The sequence below is a fragment of the Gavia stellata genome, chromosome 9 (genome assembly GCF_030936135.1).
Source record: "Gavia stellata isolate bGavSte3 chromosome 9, bGavSte3.hap2, whole genome shotgun sequence".
NCBI lineage: Eukaryota > Metazoa > Chordata > Aves > Gaviiformes > Gaviidae > Gavia > Gavia stellata.
In genome coordinates, this window is record NC_082602.1 from 5,949,597 (window position 1) to 5,964,948 (window position 15,352).

The 15,352-nt window shown below is 40.5% G+C and overlaps 1 protein-coding gene across 1 annotated transcript in view; it reads left to right on the forward strand.

Moving 5' to 3' along the window:
• Window positions 1-6,220, forward strand: part of CTNNA3 (catenin alpha 3) — a 540,343-nt gene extending 534,123 nt beyond the window's left edge. Inside the window, exon 18 of the mRNA XM_059820900.1 lies at window positions 3,839-6,220. Coding sequence (XP_059676883.1) covers window positions 3,839-4,126 — 288 coding nt within the window. The 3' untranslated portion in view covers window positions 4,127-6,220. The remainder of the gene's footprint in view (window positions 1-3,838) is intronic.
• Window positions 6,221-15,352: the final 9,132 nt, after the last annotated feature.

The window sequence follows — 15,352 nt, forward strand, 5'->3', positions numbered from 1 at the left end:
TGCCCCTGGCACCCCAGCCCAGCTTGCTGCCCCATCTGCCGTCCTCCTGGCATGGCTCTAACTCCAGGAAACACTAGAGAAGTGGAAGGATTACAAACACTAAAGTCACTGAGAAACTTCAGGAAAAAACCTGCCCCTTAAGCCTGTACACCTTCTGCCAGAGAACCAAAACTTTTCTTTTGTCCCCTCTGGCACACAGCAGCTTCATCATGGTGTTACTACACAGCCAATGCTAGCAAAGTGAGTGCATATGATGCCACCAATATTGACCATTGGGGGAAAAAAAAGATTAGATTATTCAAAGCTCCTGAGACACTGTTCTAGAAAACAATAGATAATTAAATATTTGTGTGTGTGCACGTGTGTCTGTGTATCATTAATCCTCTGGTTAGGATAAAAGAAAAATGTTTGTATGAAACTTTGTCTCTCTCTCCTTTTCATTCCTTGTAACCAAGTAATATATATTGTTACAGTGAGTATTCAGCAGTTTGAAATTTGGACAGGATGTCAGTTCGTCTGCCAGTGAGTTAATGCTACAACACTAGTCATCCTCCCTAGAAAAAGGAAGGGATACGCTGGGGACTGGAGACATATCAGCAGTGTAATGACAAGGCCTCTGAGCAGAGTACCTTACTGACAGCCTAGGAGTTTATTAAACGTTTTGTTTAAATGCAGCATTTGAAATAAGCTTTAGTTTGAAGGTCACCGTGAGCTTTGAACTTAACTTCATCACAAAAACTACGTTGTACTGCTAAACCTAGCAGAGTGGCTAAGGCAGCCTGCTTCCATAAAGTTCAATTTACAAATCACAGGCCCCAAATATACCTACTGTCTTATGTTAAAAATATGGCCATGCAAAGATTACAGGACTATTATAAACTGGCAATCCTTTCTAAAAAGCTCGCGTGCTGCAGCAAGGAATGAACTTTAGAGGCCATCTGGTAAATTTTACACCTTTTCTTGGAGTACAGAGATAATTTCAGTGTGCCATCACACATACATGTGCATTCAAGCAGGCCTCTAAGTATTTTTAACTTTTGGGGCAGGGGGAATTAGTACGGTTGTATGGCACTTCCAGAGAGAAGCAGTGAATGTGATATTAACTGGAGGGGTTTTCTGCCAGTTCAGAGGTGTTTCCAAAATGCAATTAAATCCAGGCCCTTGGCTGCATTTTTATTATTGCCTTATTTGCATTTGTTTGTGTATAAAGTGTTAGACAATCAACATGAAGACAGACAATAACCTGCCTCTCTCAGCTGATCAATTCATTTGACCCGGCAAAGGGGAGAAGAACTTGAACCTTTTGAAACAACTCAGTTTGCAAAGCTGCATGTTGCAAAAGACTATGCGGTTAGGCTGGATGACAAAGCGCAAGATCATTCTCCCACTAAATCTCATGGCCCTTCTAGAGAACTGACTTCACCGCTTTTACAGAAGACAAATGTTTCAACAAAGATGATGTTTAGAAGCTGAAATGTAGGCTCTCCAGTTATACAGAGTAATCCTACCATTTGTACATCCAAACCATAGTGGGCTTCCTCAGTGTTAGCAAGTGACAAATAGTCCTGAACAATGTGCTTGGAGTATGTAAGCATGTGCACGCACACTCTTACATTCTCTGCGTGTGTGTGTGTGTGTGCGCGTGTGCAGGCACACATACTCTCCAGAAAGTAGACCATCTCACGTTTGAAGTTTGTACGCTGTCCTAAAACCAATACTGTTCTCATCCTGGCACACTGACGTAATTTGGCTTTTAACACTCCTCTTCCCTGTTTTGGGGAGGATGTCATAAAATGGCAGGCGGCTTAGGTAGAATTTATTTAGTTCAATAGTATTTATAGTAACAAATATTTCTAAATAAATAAAAACTCTAAATACTAAATAATAGTAATATAAATAATAAATATGTAAACCAGTCCTTTATTAAAGGTATTCAGACTGGAGATTCCATTCCAAATTGAAATTGTCGGCCTTGTAATTAAATAAGCATGTGGTGTCTTCTTTCAAAAAGCTATTGATTTAGGTCACTGAGATTATTTATGCTCTGTATTTGTCCCTAGCAGTTCTTTGGTGCACTATGACAACAGCAAAGGTACCTAAGTTGAAGGGGGAAGACAGCCTTTATTTCAAGCAAATAAATCCAGAAGAAATTTAATGGTACAAAAAACATTGTGCTCAAAATGAAATACAGCATCATTCAGCTGTTAGCTGACCCTGTCAAAAAAAAGCTTCCCACATGACCAAAAATAAAATCGTAAACATTTAACCTAAAATCGTATAATATTTTTCCTGTTTGAGTGCACTGGATGTGTGGCTATACTTTCTGAAGTGCCCAGGGTGGCATACAATGCCTTATGTTAAACACAGCTGTGGCAAACATACACAGAGCAATTCTCTGCTCTTGGATTTTAAGGCCACAAGATGTGGAAGGACACCCCCATACACCCCCACCCCCCACCCCCACCCCCCCAGTTCCTCTCCTTTTGTGTGTGTGTTGTCCCTATTACTTCTGAAAGGATGAGCGGGAGCCTTACAAGTCTGTGTCTTGAGAACATGAGAAATGAGAAAAAGGTCTTTTCTCATTTCCGAGGGCTGAAGTAATACTGGTGGCCAATTACAGGCATCGGTTCTTTTGCCAGTGTTGGCCTTTCGTCAAATACTTGTGCTTGTTCTTAGTTTTTGTCAAGCCACAGCCCCCAAGATCATAGCTCTCCCCATCAGAGCAGTAACTCTGCTCTGCATACAGAACAGCCTGCTTGAAATCTCTTTCTGGAGCATGTTGGACCAGATTTGTGCCTGGAGTTTGAGATCAAGATTCACTGGGGGGGTTAACACAGAATAAAATGCCTCTACTCAACACACATCATAGGATCATACTTGCCGTTTGCACAGTGCAACGCTAGCCCCTAACTAGGCTGCCAGAGTCATTGGGGCTCAGGAGGTGACCAAGACAATGAAGTGTGCCCAGCACCCTGCTCTCAGCCACAGACACTGTGCAGCCTGCAGGCCTCAAATGTATGAAGAGGGTGGTGCGATCAGTGAGGTTGCTTGTAGTGCACCACAGAGCAGTATGGCAGAGCCAACTCACTCAAAGCTGTCATTTTTGTTCCAGTTAACAGATTTTCAGTTCAAATTAAATGCACTATTTCCTATTTCCATGAGTATTGATAGAAGATGCCTTTGCTTTAATGCTTGTATGCCTATGTAGTATGCTGTTGAAGACGGTAGTAGGTGATAGGGATTGGTTTGTTAGCGTTCTTCCTCTTAGGTTGGCACTCGTAAGTGCCAACTGCAAGTGGAGAGGCCACACAGTCACTGCAATTTCTGTGGGGTATCCCGCTCTTAATAACCCTTAAAAATCTTGGCCAGAGACTAGGTTCAGCAGCTCTGACAAAGCCAGCCACTTTGCAGTATCCCAGCGTTGCTCAGTAGCACGTGTGGGAGCCTGGAATGTGACAGGAGCAGCTGGAGACTTTGCCTAGTGCTGATACAAAGGAAGTAACGGGTCACATTTTCATAGCTCTTTTTTGGGTTGGTTCCATTACCCATCAGTAGTAACTGCAATGAGACCCTGCAGACAAGCATCATGAATTCATGTTTAAAAAAAGAAAACAACATTATCTGCGTAAGCATTTGTATTCCACCAGCATGAATTTCTGTAGATCACTTTAAGTCTGAGCAGAGGAACATAGATATAATGATCAAACACACCAAGGGAAAACAAAAAAACTTGAGTTTAGTATGGTAGTCTTACTTTTTAACCATTGTTTACTCCAGAGCATATTGTGATTAAAAGCACACTGGCTTCCTAGGCTAATGCTTCTGTTTCTTATTACAGCTGGATAGCGTCACTTCACTAATTCAGGCTGCCAAAAATTTAATGAATGCTGTGGTGCAGACAGTGAAGATGTCCTATATTGCATCCACAAAGATTATCAAGATTCAGAGTCCTACTGGACCACGACATCCTGTTGTGATGTGGAGAATGAAGGCTCCAGAGAAGAAGCCCCTAATTAAAAGAGAGAAGCCAGAAGAAATCTATGCGGCTGTCAGAAAAGGTTCTGCAAAGAAGAGAATCCATCCTGTTCAAGTCATGAGTGAATTTAGGGGCAGAGAAATAGTCTAATATTCTGCCACTTCTCGTGTTCCTACCTTTAATACTGACAATTTTTCATCTTTTCCCCCACTTATTTAATAATTATATATGTTAATGTTTTGCTTTTCTCTAAATCAGTAAGATAACACTTGCTTAAATTATTTCAAAATGCTGTTGGATTAATTAGAAGCACACAGTTGAAAAAAAATACCCATTCTCTTGCAGTGACAAACTACCATGTCTTTATATTGGCACATTTTCAGCAGAGCACTTTGAGATACACATTATGGGACTGTGCTGTACTTGGAAAGGAGGATGCAGTGTGCCAACCTGCCAGAAGCCATACTGCATTCGCTAGGCTTAGGTGTTCCTTCACCAGGGATGAATGTGGCCAATACTAAACTGCATGTATTTTATGACATACAGCTTCTTAAACATTGTGCTGTTGGGCCAGATCCTTTATCAGCGTCATTACTGTGACCACATCAGCTGGACTGCTTGATGCTAGCTGAGAGTCTGGGCCCCCAACTTGTATCTAGATTGAAAGATCTAAAGATCTCCCCTTGTCCAAGGCCCAGCCTTGAAAGTTTGAAAATGTTTGATGAAACACAGAAAGTGTTATAACAACATGGATGTAATAATGTAATTAAAAAAGCATTGACTGCAACATAGCAGTAATAATAGCTCTTCGAAAGGCCTTTTGAAACATTAACGTTAATCTGTGTTCTGCTTCCTACGCTATTCTGTGAGCCCTAATAAATCTGCTGACTCACATTTGGAAGTTCAGATAAATCAGATGTTAACAATAAAACCCCTTTCTAATCACTGCAGAAAACAACAAATATGAAATACATCATTATTGTGAGATCAGTGTGTGAAATACATACACACATATCTTGAATCTTGGGAATGATGAGATTTTTGCAAGGTAATTGTGATTTAAATTACTTTTCTTAGGACAAGAGTCCTAAATGCAGGACTGTGCTGGTAGGCAACTTGCTAAATGGCGGCACTATAGCTCAAAGCATGTAATGAAAACATGTGCTGTTAGTCTGTGATCACCATTAAGCTTATGTAAGATACTAGGGGAAAGAAAATTTTTCTAAACCTGTTTGAATCCGAAATCCACTTGGTCTGATTTTTTTTGAAGAATCCAACCTGTCTTCCTTGCCATGTCACCAAGTTTTCCTAGACTACATTTGTTACTCAAGATATCTTTGCTTGGCAATTAACATAGCTCCTTTTGTAATTTTTTTGTATTTGCTAAGGTGAAAGGGCTCCCTCAAATACCAGAACGTCATGATGCATCATTGACTGCCATCACGAAGCGGCTCTAGACTATGGGCTGCTGCTTCATGTCATTTATTACCGTGTTTTGCACAGCAGTGCATCTACTTAGCACAACGTGGGCAGCAACAATAACCATAAACTGTTTTTTCTCTTGGGGGCCACTCTGTTTCTAAGCTCAGGACCGTGGCACAGTGTAATTTCTAGGCTGTTGGTTAAGAAACCCCATGAAACCTACAGTCATCATGAATTAAAAATTTTACAGATCACTATTCCACTTTCCCTAACTTTACTATCTGTTAAATGAAACAAAAGTTTGGAAGAAAAATTACTTCTTTCCAACTCAAATTCTCTCCAGCATGTTTGCATCAAGATCTCAGTAACATGTATAAGGCCTTTGCTAGTCCTCTTAGACGTACAGAGTGGGAAGTAGCGAACAGTCAAGTGGAGCAGGCAGAGGTAATACAGAGCAGGTCATACAACCTACTTTGGGTAGGTCTGACAGCAGACTAAGCAGAGCTGAGAGAAAGATTTTGTGTGGTACAGAGATCAAGAGAGCGTACATTATTGTCACACCGTAAAGCCAAAGTCTCCATGTAGTTATTTCAGGTTCTGGCCCACCCCCTCAGACTACCTGCTCCCCCAGCAAGGTTCAGGTGCAGAAGCCAGCAGGTGAGTTGACAGCAACCTCATTTTGGGGGAGTGTTACTCCTAAGAAATCCTCCTGTCTCTGTCTCCAGGTTACACCTTTGATATAGGTCACCTTGACATCAAATGTTTGTAACTAATGTCTTGTTATCACATTATTAATAAAAAGCATGCACACCACTGAGAAGATGTCTTTTAGTGTTGTGGGATTTTTATTTTGGTGTGTGTGTCTCCTTACTGGTCTCCAACACTAGTGAACACCCAGTTCAGAAGCCTGCCAGGTTTGCTTGTAGGAGTGCCAGCCTTCCAGCACACTAACTGTACTCTCTCAGTCTGGTTTAAGTGGGAGTTTTTCTAGTATTAGTATCACTAAAGCACAGTTTATTGCTTAGTCACTGCTCTCTTATCCTGGCCATACTTGATCTCAACTTCCAATACTATCCCTATCACATAGGAATTTATTAGGCAAAAAACAAACCTCTAAATGAACAAGAAAATAAAAATCCACTGCTGGTTTTTAAGAGCCAAAAGAATGGTGAGTTAGTTACACCTAGACTTCTTTTTCTTGAGGTAAAGTTTGTTCCTGGCTAAGGAGGCAGAGGGATAAGAAGCAAGTCCTGGAGATGTAAAAAGCCCAGTGTATTAGCTCATTACCCCCCTCAGCAGGGAACCACCACTTCTATGGCACTATTAATAATGCTGAAGGAGGATGTGCTGCTCAGTAAGTTTTACTCAAAAGCAGCTACTCAATTCATCCTGCAATCTACTCGTACCTTCCTAGCCCCAGTTTTCAAAGTATAATTTTTCACTCCATTGCTCCTTGCCTCTGTGTTTGCATGATGTCCATAGTGTATCAGCATGTCCCTTGAAAACTGCTCTTAACTGCAGCTTTGCAAGGCTTTCTCACCTCGGCAGATCAGATTATTTCATTAGTCTGCCTTGTCCTCTCCCCATTACCACATTACGGAGCAAAGTATGATGGACAATTGAAGGCAATTTTATTTAAAAAAATGCAGTGGAGCACTAAAAAATGAGATAGATTGTGTTTTTAATTGTTGAAGCATGTTAGTACCAGAGGACACATTCACGCCATTTCCATGAATCCCAAAGCTGTTGAATTTTTATTTTTTTAATAAACAACTTGGCTGTGTCACTCTGCTCTCAGTGCTGATGTTGTTTCCTTTAGTATGTAGCGATTCTAATTGTAGAAGCGTAGTTTGCAGTTTGTCCCAATTACTTCATTATTGCCTTGACTTAGTGAGCCATTCCTGGTAAGTAACAGAAGTCCTCTCATCTCTCGGGCCTGCAGGAAAATGTTAAACCGCATGTCCCTCTACCTCTGCCCAGCCCTGGAACCCTGCTCTTGTGCGTGGTAAAAATTGTTCTGACGTAACTAATTGGCGCTTTTTTTTTTTTGAGGGGAAGGTGGGAAACAGATGTGTAACCCTCTCTGCGCTTACACCAGTGTCCTTTTTCCACCAACTTAACCTGGTATCACTTGTGAAGCTCTATAGCTGCATAGAGCTATAGATGACTGAAGATGACTAAGCAGCCTGACATCATGCAGGTCTGGTGTTCCAGATGGTTTTAAAAGGTCTTCAGCTCTTTTGAAAAGGCATTTTGTGTTGTTTATGTTCTGCGGATCCACAACTGAAGCACTTAAGAAAAATGTGTTTATACAGCAAGTTCTTTAATGAGCTTTTAGAAGTTTTATTTTTGAAGAAAAGATTTGTAAGTTTTTACCAGTAGTAGACAGTAAAATTCTATCTGGTCATTCCTGCTATTTTTCCTTCCAGGTACTACTTATCCCTTGAATACTGCTCTTGGTTAAACTTTGGGGACTTGTCTGTATATTTGGCTCAGGAAATAAGGAGATAAATTAAAAAAACCTATTCCCTCAGGTTTGGTTTAAAAACAGATGTCCTGCATTGGAAGAGACAGAGAGGGACGGGTACGTGTGTGTGTGCAGGAGAGGAAAGAAGTCTTGGGCCCTGGAGTGAGGGGAGAAGTGAGGGTGGTAAGCAGGGGTGGTACTTTTGGCAGAGGACATGGAAGTTGTTGAAACTCCAGAGACAGAAAGGCTTGATGAAATGGTGCTGGACATACTGATCTTGTACCTGAGACCAGCGCTTTGGATTCAGCAAGCGAATGGTGCCTGTTCTCTGCCTCACACCTTGCAACCCCCCGAATCCCAACAGCCTTGAAAAGCACCATTCGCCTCCCTCACCCTCCTGGTCCTTGCCAGCAGCTCTTGGGGGTCATGCAAGGCACAAGTGACTCTCCCCAGCCCTCTTCTGGGCTCCCACCTCCGTTCTTATTCTACATTCTCCTCTGCATCCCATTGAATTGTGCCTGTAATACTGGTTACACACAGCTGTTAATAACCCACTTCCTCTCTAATAACCCACTAAAACCACTGGGATGCTGGGAAAAAAAAGTTCACATACTGAAAGCAGTCATCTGAAATTGTCCAATACAGTGCAATTCAAGAGCATATTAGGAGAGTAATTAAATAATAATTAAAGATCAAGCAGATGACACGATACACTTCATTTTTGTTTTCCCTGGGAGATGATTAGAACCGACTTACTCTTTCTCCTAAGATGGTTAGTGTGCTTGGGTTTTTGCAGAAATGCTTCTTGAAGTGAAGAAAATGCACTAGCAGTGTTGATGAAAAAATCTTAACGGATTTTGTGTTGTACACTGAAAGTGGTATTGCTGCAATAAAAAATATCACCCTTCAATTAATAAACTGCAGCTCTGTGGAAACTTTCTTGGGATAAAGAGAAACAAAATATATCCAAAGCAGAAATGGCTTAAGACTTAGTAAAAACAAACCAGTAAAATGGTTCAAAGAGCCTGTTGTCTACTGTCAAGAGAAACTTACTGCTACAGTCAAAGGAATTGAAAGCTGAGGGGCTAATTTTTGATTCTAGCATACAAGAAATAGTTACGATGAAAGCTTGCAGTGCAAGAAATGGATCTAGCAATTTTATTTTTAAGGAACTTTTTGCAGGATAGGAAATACTCATTTTCTACTGTCAGATGGTGAAAATTACTGCATTTAAGCAGGCTGGAGACTACAGAGGTGCCTTGTCATGCAGGATGATGTTTCCTCTGGACTCTCAGTCTTCTATCAGCCTGGCCGTTTTAGAGCCACTGACTTTTCTGCTGGCATTCTTGATTATTTTTACGGAAGACAGCAAATGATTTAACAGCAGCTGAAAATAGCCATGTAGGTCATTAGCTGTGGGGGAGACTGTGCCTTTTTGGCACTGCTCTTTCATGGAGGTAGGGGGGCAGGATGTTGAGGGAGCTGGTGCTAACTGCTCCAGCAAGCCTGCTGGTAGGTATTTTCTCTGCTTAGTTCCCAGAGCTCCCTTATTAGATGGGAAATTGCTCCCACGCTTTCAAAATACAGAACAGAGCACCATGCTCTGTTTGCTCAACTAGTCAGCATGGCTGAGGGGATGGGAGAAAGGAACAAAACTAATTTTTTTGTGGGTTTTTTCCAGCTTCTTCAGTGAAGAAAGACTATCATTCAAAGGAATGATTTCTCCAGGAAAGCAGAATTTCCCTGGAGTCAAGGCTTTACAAGGATCAAGGAAAAAACAGCAAGAGGCTCTTTTATGCCTTCCACTCCCTCTGTGAACCCAATCTAGTTCTCTGTTTTCTCTGCCCTAAACTTGTTCCTAATTGCAGATTGTCTAAGTATAAATTTTGTATTATTCACCCAGCTGTTATTTTACAGCAACTGATGCACACATTGGAAGCCTTCCTAACATTAAGTTGCACTGATTAATTGTTTCATATTACTTCTTATTTTTATTTGAGGTACTAAGGAGCTCACCCAGCAAGACACAAAGCCCAAACCCTCAGTGATGTCTCTCAGAGCTCAGATAGGCAGCAAACCATTCCTACTGCTACCTGTGTAAATATTTTGTGTGCAAAAATGCTGTGTGGTTTGTACCGCATTCCTCTGCTCAGTAGTGACTGCTACACAGTCATAACTAAGCCCTCTTCTCAAGGAAAGGGGATAGCACTATAGATGTAATGTTGCATGTAGATGGTACCTAGTCACACATTAAGATTTGAGGTGTCATGGCAGCAGCATTTAAGCACCAGCAGCTGAGGTCCTGCACATTTGGGACGTGGCTGCTTTCACAGCTTTCTGTATTTTGCCCTTCACTGTCAGGTGTAGGAATGGGCTTGCTTGGACTAACACCTTTTATTATTGTCCATCATCTGACACCCCGTAACCACACTGTGCAGACTCTGTGTCCTTCAGAGGAGCCACAGCTCATATGATGTTCAGGAATTTAATTGGGAATGGGTCCTCAATGGCCCCAGCGAGGTGGTTGGCTTGATTGTCTGCAAGGTTAGCCAAGAAAGGAGGAGAGGAACCACTGAATCCTTTCCCCACAACTTCCTAGCATTATTTGTAGGCAGTGACCAAGTAACCCACCTGTCCTATTCCCTTCTGATCCACCTTTTAATTTCCATCTATTCTGTTTTCATATCATTTTGATATCTATGCTCTCCCTCAGCATGAGCTTCCTGTCTTCTGTACTGGACACTGCGACTTCTTTAAACCAAAGGACAGCATACAGGTTTTCAGCACCTCCACCCCCATTTCCCAAGATCCTCTTTTACTTCATCTTCTTCTCAAAACACTGTATCAAAAGAACAAGGAGAAATGGTGTGCGGCCGGCTCAGCAGCCAGGCTAAATCAGCACAGCTATTTTGAGTTCAGAGGTAAAATATCCCCTTGACAGTAGCTACTGTAGTCCTTCCTCTGTAGCAGCTCTCCAAAAATGTTATCCCTCATTCAGGCTGCCTAAGAACAATCAGTCACCTTGAAGTTTGCTTTTGAACAGGTAGAAAGCACACCATCAGTAGAGAGAAATGCTCCCCAAAAGAAAATATGTCTTCCTTGCCCTTTCCTCTTGCTGCATGTCAAACAACTTGTCTTTATTTAGGCATGTTAGGGCCAACTTTAAAATACCAAAATACAAAATATGAAGGTTATTAATACAGCAATCTAAAGGGCAAATTGCTTATTGGTAGTATGAGCTATTGAGTCACATGGGTGGTGATGGCACATCCTCAAGCACTCTATTATCATAATGCCTGGGCTGAAGACTCCATTAATTTTCTGCATCACCAACAGCTGAGGACCAAAGCTGACAGCCAGTAATACATGAGTCCAGCATAAGCAAAATACACACACAAACAAACCTTCCCATCACCTCATAAAATATTAACAGCGGAATATAACCGATCAGAAAATATGCAGCAAAAGAAGGAATGCAAAGAAAATTGTTCCTAAGTGTAAGAGCCCTTACAATATTGTTTTTCAGAAACATTGTATTTCAGCTGCCAAGCAGCCATGCATTTATCTTTTTCACTACTAAGTGAATTCTGAGGATCTGAATGTGCTAACATGAATTCATATACTTTGATTTTTCAAGGTATCAAAGGAAAGAAAGAGAGTAGCTCTTCCTGTGTTTTTGCCTAAGGTATGTATTACACGGAATGCATCCCCCACTTACGCATTAAGAGATGCATGTCATTCTAGGAAGGGATTTCTGTGAATTAATTTTGGTTGGCTACTCATCAGGTAAAACAGTATGTCTTTTGTTGTTAACAAAAGCATGTTCAGCCGTATTTTAAATGGAACAATTTGCAAGAGATTTTTTTAAAAAGCCCCTTTTCCGGCCAATCTTAATTCCTCATTCAGAAACTTTGCACCCTGATACTGCAATCTCCTCTTCCTTAAACAAGGCATCATCTAAAGAAGAATGGTTATCCAACTACATCTGGCTATGAGACCCACACTTTGGACCAGAATTTGCCACCAAGTATTTGAAGGTTCCAAAGTTTATTTCCAATGCAGAAGGACTGGAAAAGCTACTAGAAACTTAAGGACTAGAATCCAGTATTTCTTTTGAAAACTAATTAAATCTTATTATCATTGTTATTTGACTTTTATATAAAACAGGCTTAACAAAAACTTGAAAGGAACACACAATGTACTACCTAGACAATGCATACAGACTTATTTAAACCAGGCATCATGCCAAGCTATTAGATAGCATGTGGTAGACTTACTTCTTTGTTGGTTTGATATTTTTTGACAGATTCATGTAGTTTGTTGTAATGAAAAATGTAATTACTCATTTCAGATGTAGTATTCCCTGTAACATGCAAATGTTGAGTAAAATACTGAGTATGCGTGGGGAAACCTTGGCAGAAATACCCCTTCCAACGCATACTGATATAACATACCTCATCACATTTTATCACAGTGATCATAAGCAATGATTCCCACTGAAAAGAACTCTCATGGATTTGCCAGTATTACAAACAATATAATTAAGCCTGTGCTTAAATGATCTGTTGAGCACACCTGGTCTTAGGATTGTATATAAGTGCTTTGCTGAATCAAAGCCATGCTGCTGGCACATTTAGGTAGCAACCTATCTCAGGAATCAGCAAGGTATGGTTACCAACAGAAACATTTATTACCCAAAAGTTACATGCATTATTACAGAAAGTGTAAACGTGAAAATATAGTGGTAGCTTACGACAGAGATTTCACTCCTGGCAAACAGCTCCAATGGCACATTTCACCTTACAGGGAAGCTCCGCTACTTTACATACGGATTATACACGTGCCACAAATTTCATACAGAAATAAAGTAAACACAAATAGAGGAAGCCCACATGCACACACTGCAAACCATTTTGCCCTAATCTGGTTGCCTTACTGCTTAGCTGATCTTTGCCCTGGCCTGACAGAAAAATAACTCTCTATTATTTACCTATTTATATAGTTATTTATTATGTATTTTATATATAGTACAATACATATTACTCATGATTACTATAAAACATTAATAAAATATTAGTACCATGCAATAAATGTGATTATGTATTATTAAATATAAATATGTATTTATAATTCTATAAATATATTTCTAGAATTACATAATATTTAGGTATTGATAAACTAAAGTTGTTAGAATTCATAGCCAGTACTATTGGAAGTACGGGAATGTTTAACCTTATTAAGGTACAGCATTTCCATATTCAGCCTCAATTTTCTGCTTTTGAAATAATCTGACAAAAAACAAAAATCAGGTGCAGCTTATGGCAAAAGTATAGCAACTGCATCTAGTCAGTCAGGAAGTAAACTGGAACCTGAAAGCCCAGCAATTAAAAATAGAGCACAGAATAAAAATGTCTACAACCCTCTGGGGAGTTTGAATAGGATATTCATATTTTGTAAAATATAAAAAGCTGAAACAAGACAACTTTTTGGCTAACAATGAGCTCTACTTTCACTGAAATAATTCTTGTCTAGCTGCAAACATTACACAAGCCAATATAATTTCAAATCAAATAGGTGTTATGTTAACAAGAGTGACTAAGATGCTTCATTTCCCCCAGTGTCCTGTCCTCTAACTATTCGTCCTTATTTTCCTCCCAGAAGAACCTCTTGTTCTCAGGGCTCTGGAAGGAACGTAGCACATACAAATTACTAACATTTCAACAAGCGTATCCACCTGAGAGATCTCATCTGGAACAGTTATTGTGAATTAAAACCATAATCTCGGCTGAAAATAAATAGGGCATAGGCAACCCTGTTATTGGAATGAAATTCAAGACTTGAAACTGCCAAACTATTCTGTGCTCATTCCTCTTGTCCCAGGCTCTTTTCTGTTCTATTTTGCTTTTTTAGCTTGTATGTAAGATGCTGCCTGTCACTGGATACTACTAGATACAGATTTCACAATATAATGGGTTCAGTTTGTGACGGAAACAGAAGTCTGATTTTTTGGAAATCTGGTCACAAACCAGACTCTGGTATAATACCTGGGAGGCTGGTGTCTAACGAATGCAAAGCTTTAAGGCGACTGTCTCATCTTCCCCTCATTCAGTATTATTAGTACCTCTAATAATTCCATCTGGTGTGCCACCTGGTCTCACCTGCACCCTCCTGCTACTTTCCTCACAACTGTCTCCTGGAGTTTTCACTGCTGGCTACGCTCCCTCTTCCATGTCACTTAGCTCTTCAGCAGCCTTAACTCTTAAGCGTGGGGCCTATGGTCTAGGACAATACTTTGGGAAGCTCACACACGCCCCAGCAACCAAGAGTGATCCCTTGTCTTCTCTGTGCTGCTGCTGGGTACTGCTGAGACTATTTTTGCATGAGAGAACGCATTACCTGTTTCTGAGCTGAAGGAAAAAAAGGAGAGAAGGGAAAGCGACATTTACATAACAGGGAAAACTTCTGGTTTATAATTCCGTTGTAAAGTCAGCATTTCCTGAGGGAGCAGGAAAAAAGTGCTATTTTTCTCCAGAAAGGCCTCTGGAGTTTCTCTGTATGGAGTTCCTATACATGCCCATTTTGTACTCAGCACTTTGTAGCTACCAATTATCAGTATACAGTAAGGATTTTCAAAGTAACCACCAAACGACTTCCTAATTAAGTTCACTTTTTAATTTTCATTGAATTATTCCTCTCTAAAGATGGGATTCAGAGGACACACTGCTTGTTCACTGAGGAAAAAAGCAGTAGTGGGACTCTTTGACACATCTGTAAGTACTGGGTAACAAATACCCTAACAGGCCAACCTGCCAGAAGCAGATGAGCTGGGACAGTACGCCAGATCACTCTGCAGTGGTTTTAATACTGGTATTATTTATACAAGTCCACTATTTACCTGAGCCCTATCCCTGCCTCTGGAGCAAAAGGTCTTTCTCCCTCCTGTCAAATCCATATGATCCTGCTCTGCTCATGCCCTCCCGCTTTTCTAACCTGGCAGAAGCAGATAGATATAAACTCCCTGTATTTTTTACAACACGTCTTCTTTCCCTTACCGACAGATCTCCATAAATAAATAAAAGATCCATTGACCAGCTTCTACCACAGCCTCAGCCTAATTTTAACTCACAACATTTCCTCCCTGGCAATAAGACTCCAACTTTTTTTTTCACTGAAGTGGCAAGCTGTTTTAGCAAGCTGTGTTAATTGCCCACTGTAATGCCCAAAGATTCTGATATCTAAAGAGAGGATAAAAGAGGGACTAGTAGCAAAATACTAAAGAATTAATGCTGCACACACAGAAGATCTTACTAAAAACTCAAAACTTTAAACTGCAAACAGCGCAGGCTACACTTGCAAAGTCAACAAACTAATTGCAGTGGCCAAAGGCTTCTCCCTCTGATTTTGCAAAACACGTTTAGAAAAAGGTTACTTTATTTTTTTAAAACTCCCATCCTTAAACTTGTGTGCTCTGGGACCAGATGGCAAAC